This window comes from Pteropus medius, unplaced genomic scaffold (assembly GCF_902729225.1).
Source record: "Pteropus medius unplaced genomic scaffold, Ma_sr-lr_union100, whole genome shotgun sequence".
Classification (NCBI taxonomy): Eukaryota; Metazoa; Chordata; class Mammalia; order Chiroptera; family Pteropodidae; genus Pteropus; species Pteropus medius.
In genome coordinates this window covers 3,479,660-3,496,761 of record NW_024353909.1, presented here as the reverse complement: position 1 = coordinate 3,496,761, position 17,102 = coordinate 3,479,660, and the positions used below count along the sequence as shown (strand labels likewise).

Sequence of the window (17,102 nt, the reverse complement as noted above, 5' to 3'; positions counted from 1 at the left end):
ATATCATGATTCCAATCTTTCCCCTTCCTTAAGCTCTTCATTTTGACCCAAAGCATAGTATTCAGTTGTCTATTAAATTTAGTCTTCAAAGATATTTTCCATATTTAGAGATACTTTTAATTTGTAGTACTTTGGGGCAACATTTCATTGTTGTTATTTGCTGTTCGCAATCATGACAACATTTAATGAAAATAAAAAAAAATCTATCATTCTAACATCCACAAAAAATCATATTGTTAATTTTCCACACTGCTTTCCGGAGTTTTTTCTTTATAGACAGCAGAGAAATATAAATCTCATAGTCGTTGGTTACTATTTTGCCCAAAGCATTATTATTTATTGTAGGACTTGCCCCAGAATGCTAAAGATCCACAGAGAAGAAACACCCACCCAGCATGGTACAGGTACATACCAAGAAGGGCTGACGCCCGAATTGTCATGCCAGAGCCGAAGGCTGTGCAGTTCCCTAAGCGAGGACTGAGTGCTGAGGAGGAAGACGTCCAGTCCACCGCGTTCGAACACCACCTTCTGGGAGTCACAGAGGTGATGGGGTTCACTCTGTCCCTCTGATCCATAGAGGGTGATCACCACCTAAAATGTGACAAGGAAAGATAAAATATGGCAAGTTCTGACATGATTCTTTGGGAGTATTCCCTAAGGAGAAAAATGAAGACAGAAGAAACTGTACTGAGATGAAGTCTTTGGGATCTTAGACAAGTATAGAGGGCTCTTCAGATTTACAGTTTAGAGCTAGGAAATATCACTCTCTGATCCCTAGTAAATGCTATAGGACATCGGCATATCACCAAGTCCGTGTATCTCATGTAGTAGAAGACGCAGAGCAATGAATGGAAAACATTTATTTCAATAACCTTAGCTGTTGTAGAAGCCTTTCTTCGATATCCGGTGGAGACCTGAATAAGGTAGTGAAATTGAGAGCTCGGGTCATTATCCGCAAGGACAGTGACCTTCACCTGCAAGAAAAGCAGAATCAAGAGGATTGGCAGGGCTTCACTTAGTGCAGTGGAGATGCTTCCTCTAGCTAGGAAACAGGAGATGCACCACTGCAGATTTGGCCACTCTAAGGAAACAATGGGGAGGTGCAGGCAGAAGGTCAACAGACAAACAGACCTAAGTTAAGTGAGGAAAGGGGGAATGAAGGCTCAAGTCCAGGGTGTAGCCTCTAAAATGAAAGTCACAAAATCAATTGATCAGGTCTTGGGCCTCTAAATCTTCCCCCCTCCCTCCCACCCAGGTAGGGTTACCAGATAACAGGATACCCAGTTAAACCTGAATTTCAGATCGGTGATGAATAATATGGGGGTATACTGATACTAAAAATGCATTCACTGTTTATTTGAAATTCAAATTTAACTGGGTGTCCTTTAATTTTATTTACTAAAACTGGCAATTCTACATCCAGAGCAACAAAGAAATGGACATGTTGTGTAGAATTTCCAAGTGTAAGAAAACACAATAAGAAAGATACAGAACAGAAATTAATAACAGGCTGTCATCAAAGATTTCTTTTTGTTTCAAAAAAACATTTTATAGGTTTCGTATATATTTTAGTTACATTAAATTATAATTTGATTTACACGTTACTTCCATATTCTATGTACAAAGTGGGATAAACTTGCATTTGGTCATAGTTAAGTTCTCTAGGTGTTTTCTTTTGGCTTATTCCTAACCTAAATGAATGATATGGGGGTTCAATCTTGGCTAAAAGGAAAAAAATGGAGATAAAGAGTTAAGTTTTGAGACAGCACATATGAAGAGAAATTTAAGAAAAGTCCCACCTGAATTTCTACACTACCTAGAACCACGTGACCTGCCTCTTTTGATGAAAGTGTTTTTATTTCCATCCTGTTCAACATACTCAAGACATTGTGGCAAAGCTTTTGGAATCAAAATCTCGTCACCTTCTGCATATCTGCTTGATCTTTTCTCCATGCCCACACAAGAATTAGCATATAGAATCCCAAAAGGCTGGCTAGCAATGACACCCCAACAGGGTTGTTGGTTATGCGAAGGAACAGCTTGACTGTGTCTTCAACATTCACTGTCCGGGGCACAATGAAGAATTCACTGCCGAAGTAGGTCAGGTGGTTACAGAGACACTGAGTCCTCAAAACTGTGCTCTGTGGCCCGACCTGGAATTAGAAACAAGGCATCAATGCTAACTGAACAGAGTGCTAAGGAAGAGAGAAACATAAAACATTAACATGGACGATTTAGAGATGGAAAAGACTGAATCATTTATTCACTGCTGGTAGTGGTGTAAACTGGCATAACCAACGTAGAGAGCAGGTTGGCAACACCTAGTAAAGCCGAAGAAGCAAAATTCTTTGAATCCTGCAATTCCAGCTCTGAATATATATACCCTAGGGGAACTTGGCACATGTGCGCAAGGAGATGTGAAAAAGGATGTTTTTGTCAGTAACGTCTGTAACTATAAAAAATTGGAAACAACCTATACGTCCAGTAACTGCAGAACAAACGGACATACAAGTAAATAAATAAATAGAGGCAAACTGATGGAATACTCTGCAGCTGTTAAAATGAATGAATGTCAACATGGATAAATGTTGAGTGAAAAAAGTTAAAGAAAGTTATGTATAGTATGATGTCATTTACGCAAAGACCACTTTTGTCAGTCTCCTCGCTGGAGTGTAAGCTCATGAGGACATGGTCTTGTCCATCTGTATCTCTAGTTTCTAGCCTTGGGCCTGGCATGTAGAAGATGCTCAGTAAATATCTGATGGAAGAATGAATACACATATCAAATTCAGGACAGTGGTTACCTTTTGGGGAGAGGGAGGAAATGAGATTGGTGAAGAATACACAGGGGGCTTTGATTATTCCTGAGTGTTTTATTATTTTAAAAAATTTGAACTAAATTGAGCAAAATTCTAATTTTATAATAAAGCTTAGTGGTATTTAATTTTTTTACTATATTATTCACTATAACTTTCCATATGTTGTAACACATCTTCATAAAAATTTTCTAAATGTCACTAGGTGAATAAATGGAAGGTACCAATTCCATGTTTGATTTGCAGATGAAAAGTCTAAAACAGTGTCAATATGACCAGCTTCTTTCCATGGCACAAGGTTAAATTCAGATTGGCCAATCTATATTCTGCCCTTGGAGTCTCTGCAGCTGTTCCTTTTGCCAAGTCAAACACTATACAGGGCTTCAAGGTGGCAGGAAACATCTTGACGCCTTTTGCAATCAGTGGGCATTGTTGTGCCAGGAGGAAAGCTCTCAAGTCTTTTTGCTAAAAGTGTGGCTGACCTGACCAGGAGCAGTGCCTTTCTAACAAGGGAGCTTGTTAGAAAGGCAGAGTCTCAGGCCCACTCGAATTTCCTGCAACAGAATCTGCATTTTAATGAGCTTCCATTTTCAGGATTTGCTTGAGAAGCACCACTCCGGATCATCCAGAAAACACTGTTTGAGGCCATAAATGGTGCAGGTGCCATTTTAAAGTGGGCAGACACCGGGAACTAGGCAATAATTACAAAAGTGAAAATCTGTCCCCATCTGGCCTGGAATGTACAAGAATCTGCCAGCTTATTTTGAAGTACAGGAAGTTTGTTTCATTTTACCCACAGCATATTTAATACTTACAGAATTTAACAGCTTCCATATACTGCTTATTTCATCTAGAATTGTCACATTCACCCCAGACTAATGTTTGTGAAAAAAATTACAAGTATAAAGCACAGTCTGCTCCAAAGAGACACTCTTGTCCAGCTCACTTCCTTTTTCCCAGGCCAATTTATTTCCCTTCTGACAACTGTGAAGGGAAATGAGCTAACACACCGTGCTTAATGCCAGCTAAGGTAGAAGAGAGCGGGAAAGTGGCACAGCTTCCTACCCGGCATCCGTTGCTCTCCCATGTGCTGTTGTGACTGTCCCAAAAATAGCACTGAGTGACTGCGGTTATGACGGAGAACAGGGTGGGTGCCTGCTGAGCACTCGCCTGGCTTTTATTCAGCACAGCTGCTATGTAGTAGATGCCAGTCCCATGCTGCAGACTCTCTGGAGTCAGCACCCACGTGTATTCCTCATCTGAGAACAAACCAGAAGGCTTAGTAGCTTTGCGCATGGGAGAAAATTACCACTAGAATCCTTCTTCTGAAGGGTCCATTATTATTTCTATTATTATTTTATTTTACCAACAAAGTAATAAGTCTAAAATCGTACACAGAAATTTTTTTTAATGACCAGTGATACAATACAGGGCTCTGATTACTCTTGTTCCAGTAAAAAATATCTTTTTTTTTTTTTTTGATAAATGAAAATTTAGGTCTAATGAATTAGAATGTATTATGAGTTTTAGAAAACTGAAATCATCACATACCAAAACTAGTAGCTAGAAGACCTAGGTAACAAAAATCCCAAGGACGAAGCAAGGACAGCCTGGTTCCAGAGAAGGAGCCCTGGACCACACACACGCCAGTGGCCCGATTTTAGGCGCGGTTCTGTGACTAGGTGGCTGTTAGGGGCAAGTCATCCAATCTCTCTAGTTTTCTTATCTTTCAAATAAGGAGTCTAAACTAAAGGATCTCTGAGATTTCTTCTAGCCTCAAATGACATGATATGATTGCCAAGGTCAACAAGGAGAGAGTGCGTGTTCTGACTCAGAAAAGAGCCTGTCAGTAATGTAGACAGAACTTCGTAGCTGGTGGCCTAGGAGCGAGAGCTGTGGCCTCAGGTACTCTGTCTGATGAGTTAGTGAGGCCTTCGCGAGAGCCAGAAAAAGCTTATTCAACAAGGGAAGACTCATAAAGGAAGACTATAACATGCTTTATCCATTCTGATTATTTTTCCCAACACTTTTTTAATGCAAAAAGGTAGCTCTTTAAGACTTTTCAGTACTACATTTAAAGTTTATATCCAGAAAATATGTTTTTTGGTCAAGTATATACCAGGCACTATTTATATATCTCAAAAATTATTTCTATCTATCTCAGAAATTCTTAACTTTTCTAAACTACAATGTAGTCATACAGATCTTATACCAAGACTTAGGAAGATATCTCTGGGCTTTACCCATTTAAGATTAGAACTAAAGTTGAAATATAACTGATATATTGCATATATATATTTGCCTATGATATATAAAGTTTGAAATATATATGACTCATTGTACTGGAACTTCTGCAGGAGTCGCAACATTTTACTATGAGTCACAACATTCAACTATACAGAAACTTGGGAGAATTTCAGTGAACACCCATATAATCACTAACTAGATTTTACAATTAACATTTTACTAAATTTGCTTTACCACATATATATACTTCTATGTGTCCCATTATCCATCTTTTTAAAAAATAATCTTTTACAATCCATCTTTTAAAAAAATAGTCACATATATCTATCAATGTCATTTCCCGGTTGTAATACTGTACTATAGTTTGCCAGATGTTATCATTAGGGGAAACTGGGTGAAAGGTATATGAGATCTGTTTTATTCCTTATAATTGCATGTGAATCTACAATTATCTCGAAATAAAAAGTGGACTGAAAACAAAGAAAAAATTCATCATAGAGTAAACTGCTGACTTCTGAATGGCGTCCTACCTTTCTGCCAGACCTGATTCTTTGGAAGCGTGATGTTCAGGTGGAAGTAAGTGTGGTTAGGCTGGTACTGGAACCCCAAGTAGAGTGTCATGGAAAGGGGACTTTCAGGTTCTATGCACACTATCAGGGATTTCTCCAGGGATGTGATGTTCACTGTGACAGTAAAACGGTCCGTGCTCACATTGAGGCTGGTGGGATGGGTTTCCATGCTAGCATTTCTCCAGAGCGTGATCTAGAATGAGAGCCCATTATCACTCTTCAAGTTTAACGTGGCTCATCCACTGATGTCTTTCAGTCTCCTTTACAGCAAGAATGGGATGAAACTTCCTAGGTCTTCCTCTTTGAATGTTAGTAGGTAACACAGTGCCAGGAGTTAAGGAAGAGTATATAATCTGAGACCCCAAACACCTCCTAATGGTAAGGTAGATCTCTTTGTAGAAGTTCCTAAGTAAAGATGTTAATAACAAAACAATGGCATTGCCATAAATCTAAAATGATTTCCTTTAAGGTACTGTGTCTTTCTATGCCACTCTTTGGGAATCTCTATTCCCTTCTATTTTATTCCCTAGTAATCAAGTCATACCTCAATATCTTCCACTAAATCTTGGACTTGTAGCAATCCGTGACTAGAGCTTAGTAATACACTTCCGATGCTTCCAACGATGTGCTTGTCATCAAAATCCCGGAAGGGATTGAAAGCTAGTCCTGTGACCTGGAGACAAGAAACTCCAGCTTCATCAGTGACTGAAATATTTATAAATAACACCCCGAGAGGTTATAAGTTACCAGATAGCATAAGTTAAAGTAAATGCTAGGATTAATCCCTTGCTAATAGGGTAAATGAGGTAATATTTCTTATTATAACATCATATGAGAAAGAATTAAAGATGAGTCATTTATTTGTGAACCTCGGAATTATTATTTTTTTACATCTTTATACCTGGAGGATTCATTTTACTAGGAAGCTAGTACTCTGCTCCCAGGATAAGGCAACAATCCTACTTCTGCTTGTATGGTAACTGCTGAAAGAAATACAATATACTGATCTGACTAGATTGATATATTGAGTCAATAATTATTCAGATATTCCCAGCTTTGTGTAAATAATGATGAGCTGAGATCAATTCGAGTCATAACATAGAAACGTAGTTAAATCCAGAAGTCTGTTTAATGTTCCCAACCTCCATACTGGATCATTTTTAAGAGGCCTCCAATCCTGCCAGTGTAAAATAAAAATTAATGGCACACGACCTGCTCTCATTTGGTCTGGTCAGCTTACATTTCATGGTGCATTCTCTTCACCCAAATGCCTACAGTCAGCAAGTCCCATTTCCACTCTGATCAGAATCAGTTTCACACTCACTTGAACGGTAACTCCTGGGTGTTTATTCAAGAGCTTCTCCAAAGCCGCAGCTGACGGGAAGCCTAACCTCACAGGTGCTGGGTAACCAAGAGTGTACGAGCTCAGAGGCAAAGTTGATATGTTCCGGCTAATAAAAAAGAAGTTAAATAAAAATCAATTTCTGTAGGTTTTTTCTAAAGGTCAAAAACCTAAAATGAAACTCCCGTGCTTCCTTCCTCCTCTGTTACCTGCTCAGCATCAGGGTAGCAACAGAAGAGGTCAAAGTCACCAAGGACTCAGAAAACTGATTCTGCTGTACGAATGCTTCCCCACGGCTCAGCAAGGACATTTTCAGAATATTTTCTACCTGCATTTACAGGAAAATAACATGTGACTTGTGTAACCTCACTGTACTGTGTTAGTGAAATAATGATTTTGAGAGGGTTGGAGGGAGAAAGGGGATCTTGACAATGGTGTAATAAAAAGTGACATTCATAGGAGAGAACCCATAGAAAGTGTTGACATTCTGGCTAAAGACTCATCAGTCTTTGTATTAATGAAGAGGGTCACCCAAGGAAATAGGTATTTCTTTGCCCCATGACATAACCTGCCCTAATCTGCTTATGATAATTTTTTATATATTAACAAGCTTTACTACAATAAAATCCACACACGCAATTCACCCATTTAGAGAATACAATTTAATGTTTTTTAGTATATTCGCAGGGTTGTGCAACTATCATCATGATCTAATTTTAGAATATTTTCATCTCCCCTAAAATAACTCCAGAACTCAGTAGCAGTCACTGTTCTTCTCTTGTCCTCATCTTCCCCAGCCCTGGGCAACCACTCATCTATGTTCTATGTCTATTTTGCTTCTCTCCTAGATATTTCATATAAATGGAATCACAATATACAGTCTTCTGTGACTGGCTTCTTTCACTTAGCATAATATTGTCAAGGTTCATCCATGTTGTAGCATGTCAGTACTCAATTCTTTTTTATTGTTGAAAAATATTCCATCATATGGACATATCGCCTTTATTTACCCATTCATCAGACTGTGGACATTAGGTTGTTTCTACTTTTTGGCTATTTGGCTATTTGAACAATGCTCCTATAAACATGAGTGTAAAAGTTTTAGTGTGGACATATGTGGGTATATTCCAATAAGTGGAATTGCTAGGTCACATGATAATTCTATTTTTCACATTCTGGGGAACTATCAAACTGCAATAAAATGATGTATGAGAGTTCCAATTTCTCTGCTTCCTTGTCAACACTTGTTATTGGCTTTTAGGATGTTTAGTGGTATCTCATTGTGGTTTGATGTACATTTCCCTAATGACTAATAATGCTGAACGTCTTTTCATGCAGATAGCAAATATAATTTACTGATTGCTTTTCACTGGATTACAGCACTAGGTGGACTTGGCTTACTGGCTGGGCAGAGAGGAGGACCCAATCAGGCTTAACAGAGCAGTCTTTTCAGTGGTATAGACTTAGCTGAATTCTCTTTAGAGTCTAGGGAGAGGCTGTGTCATATCCAGGACAGTCAAGATTAAAAAGTCTCTAAAGAGAGCTGGCCGCCAGCATGTACTGCACCTACCTGTTCAATGTCACGTTTGGACCTTGGCCGACTTGCCTCAGTGGCTTCCACTACAGTGTTGAGGATGTGGAAGAGGCAGACAGTTCCAAGAATTCGAAAGCCCACAGTGCTGATGTTCTGGAATGGGCTCCTTGGGAACTGCTCACTCAGGAAAGTAAGAGAGTTGCCAATATCGACCTGGGAATTTTAAAAGGCAAATAACTCTACATCCCTGAACTGCTGATGGCTGCTTAAAATTTATTTTTGTTCTTCTTATGAGGAGCTCAATGTTCCTTACACATTTCAAATACATTCTTGTAAGAAGCAATACCACAACTTGGCAGGGAAGGAAAATAAATTATTACATAATATCTATGGGGTTATTCTAAGAAATTGACATAACCCTTTTTGAGTGATATGCAGATTAAATATCTAGTTAACAAAACTAAGCTTAAAAAAGGATGCTGAGAAAAAAAAACAATGCTGACTGAAACAACTGAGCAGACTATCCCGTTGTATCGAGGACTTCGAAAGCGTTCAAGACAGACTTAAAATAAAGATTAAGGAGAAGGTCTAAATGAAACAGAAAACACCAATTCTACTTTCTGTAGGTTGTTCTCATGTGAAACAAGTCAAATAAGCCGACTGACAATATTTACTGAATATTCACCGTAGGTACTACTATTTTTGTTTTAAAATGTTATTTATTTTCAAAGTTACATTTATTAAAAGTTTCTGCAAAATAAAAGATATAAAAAATAAAAATAAATATAAAAATAAAAAAGAAACAGTTAAAAATAAGACATAGGCATAAAATATTAGCAACATATATAACTATAGGTTAACATCAATAATAAATAAATCTCTTATAAACAAAGAAACAAGCAACCCTAAACAGGGGGAAAATGGATGAAGGATACGAAGAAGAAATTCAGAGGAGAGAAAAAATGGCCAATAAATATATAAAATGATGTTCAATCTCCTTAGTAATCAATAAAATGCTTTTCCTTCTTTTCTTGTCTTTGAAATTGCCAAAAATGAAAGTGTGGGTAGAAGTTTGGTGGAAATATAAAACAGTTCCTTTTAGGAAGGGAGCGTAATTTTGTCACGTATTAAAAATTTAAAAGCCCATCGATTCTATGTCTAGCACTCTAGCCCAAAGAAATAACTGCATAAGGACGTCCATGGATATGCCATTTGCAAGGGTAAACAAATGAAAAATATCCAAACAAACATTAAGAATAACGAGTTCATCTACGTGTACTGACATGAAAAGACATCCATGACAGTATTAAGTAAAAAAAAATCAAGAGGCAGAAAAATTTGCATGCTTTAACTCCATTTTTGTTAAAACAAAACAAACCAACAAACCTGTGTATATATTTTAAAAAGTTTGAAAGGTTATGCACAGCAAATGAAGACTAAACTAATAACAGTGATTACATCTAGAGAATGAGCCTGGCAGGAGGACAAAGATGGTGAGGGCTTCTGCTTTTTACTTTTTATGTTTTGTTCTGATTTTTTTAAATAACAAGCATGTATTATTTCTGTAATTAAAATGTCCAAATAAACCAATATAGATTGCATTTATATACTTATTGCAGAATATTTGAAAATATAGAAAATGGAAAAAAGAAAATTAAAGTTCTCACTAATCCTACCACCTTAATTTAGTTATGGGTAGAAAGTAGAAAGAGGCATAAATAATTATGGGGAAGTACCATTGGCAAATATGGTTGCAAGAAATGCAAACATCAAATATTTTTGATGTCTGTTTCGAAGCTGTACTACATGGCAAGCTGTGGATCTACTTTTGTCTCTCATGACTTCTTCTAACCAATATGTCAGAAAGGCAGTAGCATGAAAATGAATAAAATAAAATAAACAGCATATCTGAGAATGTCACTACTGACCAATTTTTTTTTCACAATCTTCAGATTTAAAGGTACAAATATATTTGCTAATATTTGAATTGAGTCTCCACAAAATAGTTTTATAATGCTAAATTCTGTACAGGGCACAATCTTTGGATTATATATTTTCTACTTTATTACAATTTTTCTTTTTCTGTTTTTCACTTTCCTCTTTCCCCCCATATCTTGTTCCCTCCCAATCATCTTCTGCTTACCTGAACTGACTCAGAAAATCCTAGGATAAAGGCTGTCAGTTTCTGGAGGACCTCACAAGCTTTCTGTAGTTTGTTATGCATTTGTGAACCATGAATTGCTTGGCTAAAGTTCCCTGATATCTCATCTACCACCTGTTGGGAATGAAGAATTTTGTCAAAATTATTTATATAGTTATTGCATTTTAGTAATTTGATACATAGTTTTAATGAGAGTTGACCTTTGATGACATTACAAGCTCTATGAATCACAGGCTCTTCCATAAGTTATTTTGTTCACAAGCTTTTCCGCAAATAGAAAGAATCTATTTTCATTCTTCCATACAGCAGAGAAAATGGATAATATGGTTATACAATGATTGATCCAAGGACAAAGGAGTCTGGAAATAAGATTTATAAAAGCAAGTTTAAGTCTATGGCCATGATCAAAAGTATGGGAAACCTGGGAATCAAAACAACAAAAGCAAACTTTTCTATTCAGAAGTATGAAGTATGTTTATACCCTCAGGTTTCCCATTGCATTTATTGCCCTCAACCCAAGAGATCATGTTCAAGAGGGAAGTACTTGATATACCACATGGCAGGAGGTGGCAGAAAACTTCTCTAAGAAAACAAATCCAGAACTCTGGTCCCAAGGCTTAAGAGGCTACTTCTTTTGAACTGGAGGATCAACTCTGAGATAATCTGTTTATACTAGCTACTCAGTCTTATTTCTAGAGCACAGCCCACTTACAGCTTAACTCAATTGTGTATTCAATAAGTCCTTATTAAATGCCTACTGTATACTGCTAGGCTCAAGAGCTGGAACAGTGAAAAGTCAATTATGATCCCGCCCTCAGGCACCATAGAATTGAATAGGGTTATTCCTGATTCGCAGGGTGTGTAGGAGGTTGGATCAGTTATAGAGAGATCTTAGAATTGAGGACCACCCAATTTTGGTTTTGTACTTTGGGACTGAGGCATAAATAAGAAGAAATGAAGATCTGTGACAAAATTGCCGCCCAACTGCACATTTGCCAGTGGAGGTCACGTCTTATTTAATGCCATTCTAGCTATAGCCAGGCAGGTCACTGAGGATACCCTATTTGATATTTTAGAGCAGGATGTGTAACCTGGGCTGAACTTCAGTGGGTCTCACCATTTACCTAGCCTTTTGTTAATGTTTCTTAATCAAGCCTTATAATTGTCTCCGTAGAAGTTTTGCATATATTTGGTTAGATTTACTCCTAGGTACTTGCTATTATATATTTTTTTAATCTAATTTTCTGATCGTTGCGGAAATGTAATAATGCAATTAACTTTAGTATACTGATCTGGTATTCAGCAACATCGCTAAATTCTCTTAATATTCCTAATAATTTATCTGCAGACTCTTCTGGATATTCTACGCTTCAGATTTCTCTCTATTTAAAGGAAACAAACACTCTTTGTTTAAGCTACTGTAGGTCAGTGTTTTCCCCCAGCAGAACACAATGCTAACTGAGACAATAGTGAACGACACCAGGGAAAGCAGATCCAGAGTAAACAGGATTCTTTCCTGCAAGGGAAATGTTAGATTGAATCTAAGTAGGGCTTGTGTTTACCAAAAAAAGATGGGGAGAAGCAGGATGATTTTCTTCAATCAACGCTGTCAAAGCGGCTTGGCCTTTTTTTAACAGTTTGTGAGAAAAAGGAAACCAAGGTGAAAGGAGAACTGAAGTGATGAGCAGTTGTCCGGGGGAAATGCTGCTGCGACAAAGGTGCGGCAGATGAACAAGTCCCCGCCCCATGAAATGCTAAATATAACAGCATTAAAAAATAATAAGACGATACTAAAACGGGTGTAAAACTGTTGTGGAATATTTTCATGGATTCATTTTGGTTCTGCTTTCAATTGGGATAAGTGCTTGTCTGTCAGGCATTCTCAGGTATAGTTCTGCTCAGAGGTAAAGGGTGAACTAGTCTTCTTCCTAGCATCACTATTCTCAAAACATCACCAAAATAGAAAAAAAAAAGAATAAAAGTAACTTTCAGCGTCACAAAGGTACCCAGTTCTGTATTTACCTGGGCAGATGCATTCTGAAATGATGCTAGTAGATGAGTGGTGAAGACATTTGGATGCGGGTCCTCTTTGGGGCTTGAAGTTATTTCCGTGAGAGCTTTTTCAGCATGAGTAACAGATGCAGGCCTGGTCAGCTCGGCTATCACAGGGAGAGGCTGGCTAGTAGGTACAGATGTGACTGATATTCCCTGCTGTGTGACTTTGGGTAGTACTGAAGAAAATGGGCTGACAGAATGGCACAGGGTCTTGGACTAAAAGATAAAAATATATAAAAGAAAAGGCTAAATCTGATTTTATCAGATAATAAAATTAAGGCAGTGTTTCCAAAACTGCTCTGGAATTTGCATGTTCCATAATATATTAATAGGCATTTCTTTCAAAAAGATCCTGTGCTCAATTTCGAGGAAGCAGCATACTATACTACCTTCTTTAAGATTCACAATTTACCCTAGTGTATTTATTGTCAATCCTTCAATAAATTATAATTAAACACCTATCATGTGCTTAGTATTCTCGGGAACTGGAGATACACCAATGAACAAAATGAGCCGAGTTCTTGCTCTCATGGAATGTCTGTTTTAGTGATGGAGATAAAGATTCATAAAGTGCCATGAAGGAAAAAAAATAAGGGTAAGCAGATAAAGATGAAGAGAACAGGTGTATTTCAGTTAGGGTGGTCAGATGTCAGGAAAGGGCATTTTTGCTGAGAATTGAATAAAGGGAGACAGAAAGCTGTGTCATTATATTGGAGAAGGGCATTTGAGAAGTGCAAAGGTCCTGAGGCCACAGCCTGTTGGTTTTGTTTGAGGAAGAATAAGGAGACTAGATGAGCACACGTGGTAGGAAGGAAGATAAAAAAAAGATCCTGGGGATGGAGTGGGAATGAGGGATGGGGGTTGGAGAGCATGTCATATGTCAGGCAATTAAGAAGAGTGTGATTTTACTTTGAATAAGATGGGGAGACATGGGGAGATTTGGGGAGCAGTAACATGATCTGACTTCTGATATGAAGGCTCCTCTAACTGCTATGTTGAGAACTGACAAAAACGGGCCAAGGGCAGAATCAGGGAGATTAGAAGGAGACAGATGCCAAGTTCAGATGGGAGACGGGGTGACAGTGGTGAAGGCGTGAGAATTTAGGTTTTGGGTTCTGGGTACAGTCGAAAATGTTCTCTTTCCTTCTAACGTTTGAAGCAATGTTGGTTGTTATTCTGCAGAACATCACTTGGAAATACTGACCTAAGGTATTTTTATTTCATCCCTGTTCTCTTTTATACTGCTAAAAGTACTTATTTTGTGCAGTGGATCAAATAAGTGTTAATCTATATTTAGATATCCACTGAAGGGTTTCTATGTAGGACACAAAGGCAAGAAGGCTGAGAAATTTGAGGGTGAAATTTTATAATTATGCAGCGTTTCTACCTTTGTTTTCCTTTTACTCAGATTTCTTTCTTTTTCCTCTTAAAAAAATTTTTAAATTTTTTATTGCATTGCATATACTTTTGTAAGATGCCACAAGTCCTTTTTGGAATGAAGCAGGGAATATACAAACAAATAACAAATGATAATTATACCAATGAGAAAGGCAAAGACAGGCTTTAAAATTTTTCTTTAATAATGCATCCATTAAGCCTGATTCTTTCCTGCACGTAAGTACTTTCCTTTCCTTAGTAGAGCACTCTGTGAGATAGAATACAGGTCTGGCAGGACCCATCAGGAATGACAAAGAGAATATTGTTCCAAGATATGTATTGTGAGGGTACTTACAAGGTTAGCATGAGCAGGTTGGCGACATGTGGTTGAAAGATGAGTGGTTCCTGGAGAAAAAAGAAAGTAGATTAAATTCAAGTAAAAGCCTAGGATAGAAATATTTCTTCCTATTTTATTTGTGGATAAAATATTCTTGGCTAAAATGCAAACTGTTTTATATAGGAAGCCAGAGCGATCATTCCCCACTGTTGATGAATCTGTAGACAAGTTAGAATTCTGAAGCTAAAGCATTACAAGTCACCAACGTCTAATCCCTTTGCTTACTCTTCAAAGACCCTTAGTATAAAAATAAATATCAAATCAAATCAATCACAGAATTGCCAGTATAAAACATTACTGCAGAAATATTTGTGATGTAATTTTACCAAAAGCTCATTAATAAATCAGAGAATATGTCTGATAGACTTTCAGAAAATGATCATTTACAACATTTTACCTGATCATTATCATTGCCTTCATTCTCTTTCCACGTTTTCCAGTAAGAAAACCATGCTCTAAAGGCAATATCAGTGTGTTAACATGCATATTTGCTGTTAATTTCATGTTGTCTTCTTACAAGGCATGAGCATTTAGACCACTAAAATGTACCTGGCTATAGCAAGCCTATTTTTTCCTGCTGTCTTTTCTTGTAACATTCCCTCTGTTGTTCACAGGACATGTATATTTAGCAGCAGAATCACTGATGGAAGAGGACAGAGTTCTGAGATGTTCTTCTGATCAGATGCCATGTCTTTCTATCAAGGCAAACAGGTTGGAGGGAAGAAGAAACTGAATTCTGAGTCAAAAGACCTGGGGTCCAGAGCTGGTTTGCTTTTTACCGTAACTATGGAGCCTTGATTTTCTCATCTGGAGAATGGGTGTAATAATATATAATGATGAGAAAAGTAAAGCAATGTAGGTAGAGTTGAGAAAAACATCACCTTGGATTAGGGTCATTAGGTCAATGGCTTGTTGGGAACAGGGAACTGACCCTACACTTCAACTGTAGATCTGAAAAAGGGGTTGTGAAAATCAGATAAACCAAAAGGCTTCTGAACTAAGGGTGACCCAATTTCTTGGTCTCCTGATAAACACTGTGTTTGGACAGATCCTGCCTTAAAAGATAAGATAAAACCAAAAGGGAGCCCACGAATATTATAGAACCTGGAAACTGAATCCAGAGGACTCAGAGAAAGGATACCTCTAAAAAGTATCAACAGAAAAAAAATTTTCAGAAAGCTACTTAATATCCTTAAACAGAAACAGAAAGTTTTAAAGCCAAATCAACTGAAGCTAAAACGCACAAGAATAAACTAGATTGAAAGAGAAATAAATGGTATTAGAGGATTTCAAGAAAACTAAAAATTCTGCAGAAAAATTAAAATCCAGTGGCAGTAATACAGAACAGAACTGATATGGAAAAACCAAATCAATGATATAGAGGATAAATATGAGGCATTTTCCCAGAATGCAACAGAAAGAGTGATAAATAGAAAACCATTCTTTTCATTTAAAAGAATGACAGGAAAGATATGGAGGATATACAGCAATTGGAACTGTTTTAACTTGTACACTCTGCTAAAATATGGCATACTGGTGCTAAAATAACCAGATGAGGCTCAAGATTGAGTCATTCATGCTACGCCCCTCTTCATCGACCCGAAACTTAACAGTTTCTATGCTAGGCTCTCCCAGGAAAGGCAGGCCTCCAGTCAGCCAATCAGCACCTTCTTGCTCAGCACAGGTTAGTAACCCTGCTCCAGGATTTCCCATTGCTCAGTACAAGGAAAGTAACCCTGCTCGCTTGAGCCTATAAAAATCTCTCACCCTGTCCAGCTCTTTTAAGGGATACTTAAAGGGCTTGTGGACAGGGCATCTGACACTTGAACTTGTGAGGTCATATCCCTAAGAATAATCACTAGTTCTACTTTAAATTTGTCTCTTTTTTTGCCCATTCTATTGGGTGATCTCTATAATCATCCAACACTGATATTATTGATAGAAGTCATTTCAGGCTAATGCATCTTCCTCAATAGTATTTGTTTTTCAAAATTTAAAAAACAAATGAGAGAGAACATCACAATTTGAAAGACTTTGCAAGGACTTTAAGAAGACTTTCTTTTTTAAAGAAACATTTTGTGGGGAAAATTTTTTTTTTTAAATTTGGACAAAGGAATATCAAGAAAATAAGTATTTATAACATGGAAGCAAAGATTGCAATATTCAGATCAGACAAAAAAGAATGCAACCAATATTTATTGTGTCCCTGTTAGGATGACACATTTCAGCATTAATTCAGTCTTGGGCATCCTTTAAGGCAGATACTGATTTCACTACACATTACCTGAGGTCATTCTGTTTCTCAGTATTGCAACTTCTCTTTCTGCCTTCTTGGGTCTCCAATGTAAATGAGAATTATTTCCATTTCTTTCATAATCAGCATCTTGGTCTGAAAAGGCATCTATTTGGAGGCCAATGCAAAAATTAATTTATAGGCTACAGTTCTAACTATAAGTCTACAAAATAAGCATTACAAGTACATATGTGATAATCAAGAAAACAGATTAGAGATTATTATCATTATTATTTAGTTGTTTTATTTTTTAAGAACAATAACATAAGAATTCCTAACTAGTTCTTTTGCTCTAGAGCATAATCACATCA

The 17,102-nt window shown here is 37.3% G+C and overlaps 1 protein-coding gene across 9 annotated transcripts in view; it reads right to left on the bottom strand.

Annotated features, from left to right (window-relative positions):
• PKD1L3 (polycystin 1 like 3, transient receptor potential channel interacting) overlaps nucleotides 1–17,102 on the bottom strand; it is a 70,427-nt gene that overhangs the window by 39,475 nt on the left and 13,850 nt on the right. For 8 of the 9 annotated variants that reach the window (XM_039851923.1, XM_039851924.1, XM_039851922.1 and 5 more), the window contains 13 exons: nucleotides 16,783–16,899; nucleotides 14,457–14,506; nucleotides 12,692–12,940; nucleotides 10,652–10,783; nucleotides 8,545–8,721; nucleotides 7,184–7,302; nucleotides 6,957–7,083; nucleotides 6,177–6,305; nucleotides 5,594–5,825; nucleotides 3,882–4,075; nucleotides 1,923–2,153; nucleotides 873–974; nucleotides 413–591 (listed from right to left, as the gene is read on the bottom strand). In XM_039851923.1, coding sequence (XP_039707857.1) covers nucleotides 413–591; nucleotides 873–974; nucleotides 1,923–2,153; nucleotides 3,882–4,075; nucleotides 5,594–5,825; nucleotides 6,177–6,305; nucleotides 6,957–7,083; nucleotides 7,184–7,302; nucleotides 8,545–8,721; nucleotides 10,652–10,783; nucleotides 12,692–12,940; nucleotides 14,457–14,506; nucleotides 16,783–16,899 — 2,038 coding nt within the window. The remainder of the gene's footprint in view (nucleotides 1–412; nucleotides 592–872; nucleotides 975–1,922; nucleotides 2,154–3,881; nucleotides 4,076–5,593; nucleotides 5,826–6,176; nucleotides 6,306–6,956; nucleotides 7,084–7,183; nucleotides 7,303–8,544; nucleotides 8,722–10,651; nucleotides 10,784–12,691; nucleotides 12,941–14,456; nucleotides 14,507–16,782; nucleotides 16,900–17,102) is intronic. The other variant, XM_039851918.1, reaches the window with a different exon arrangement.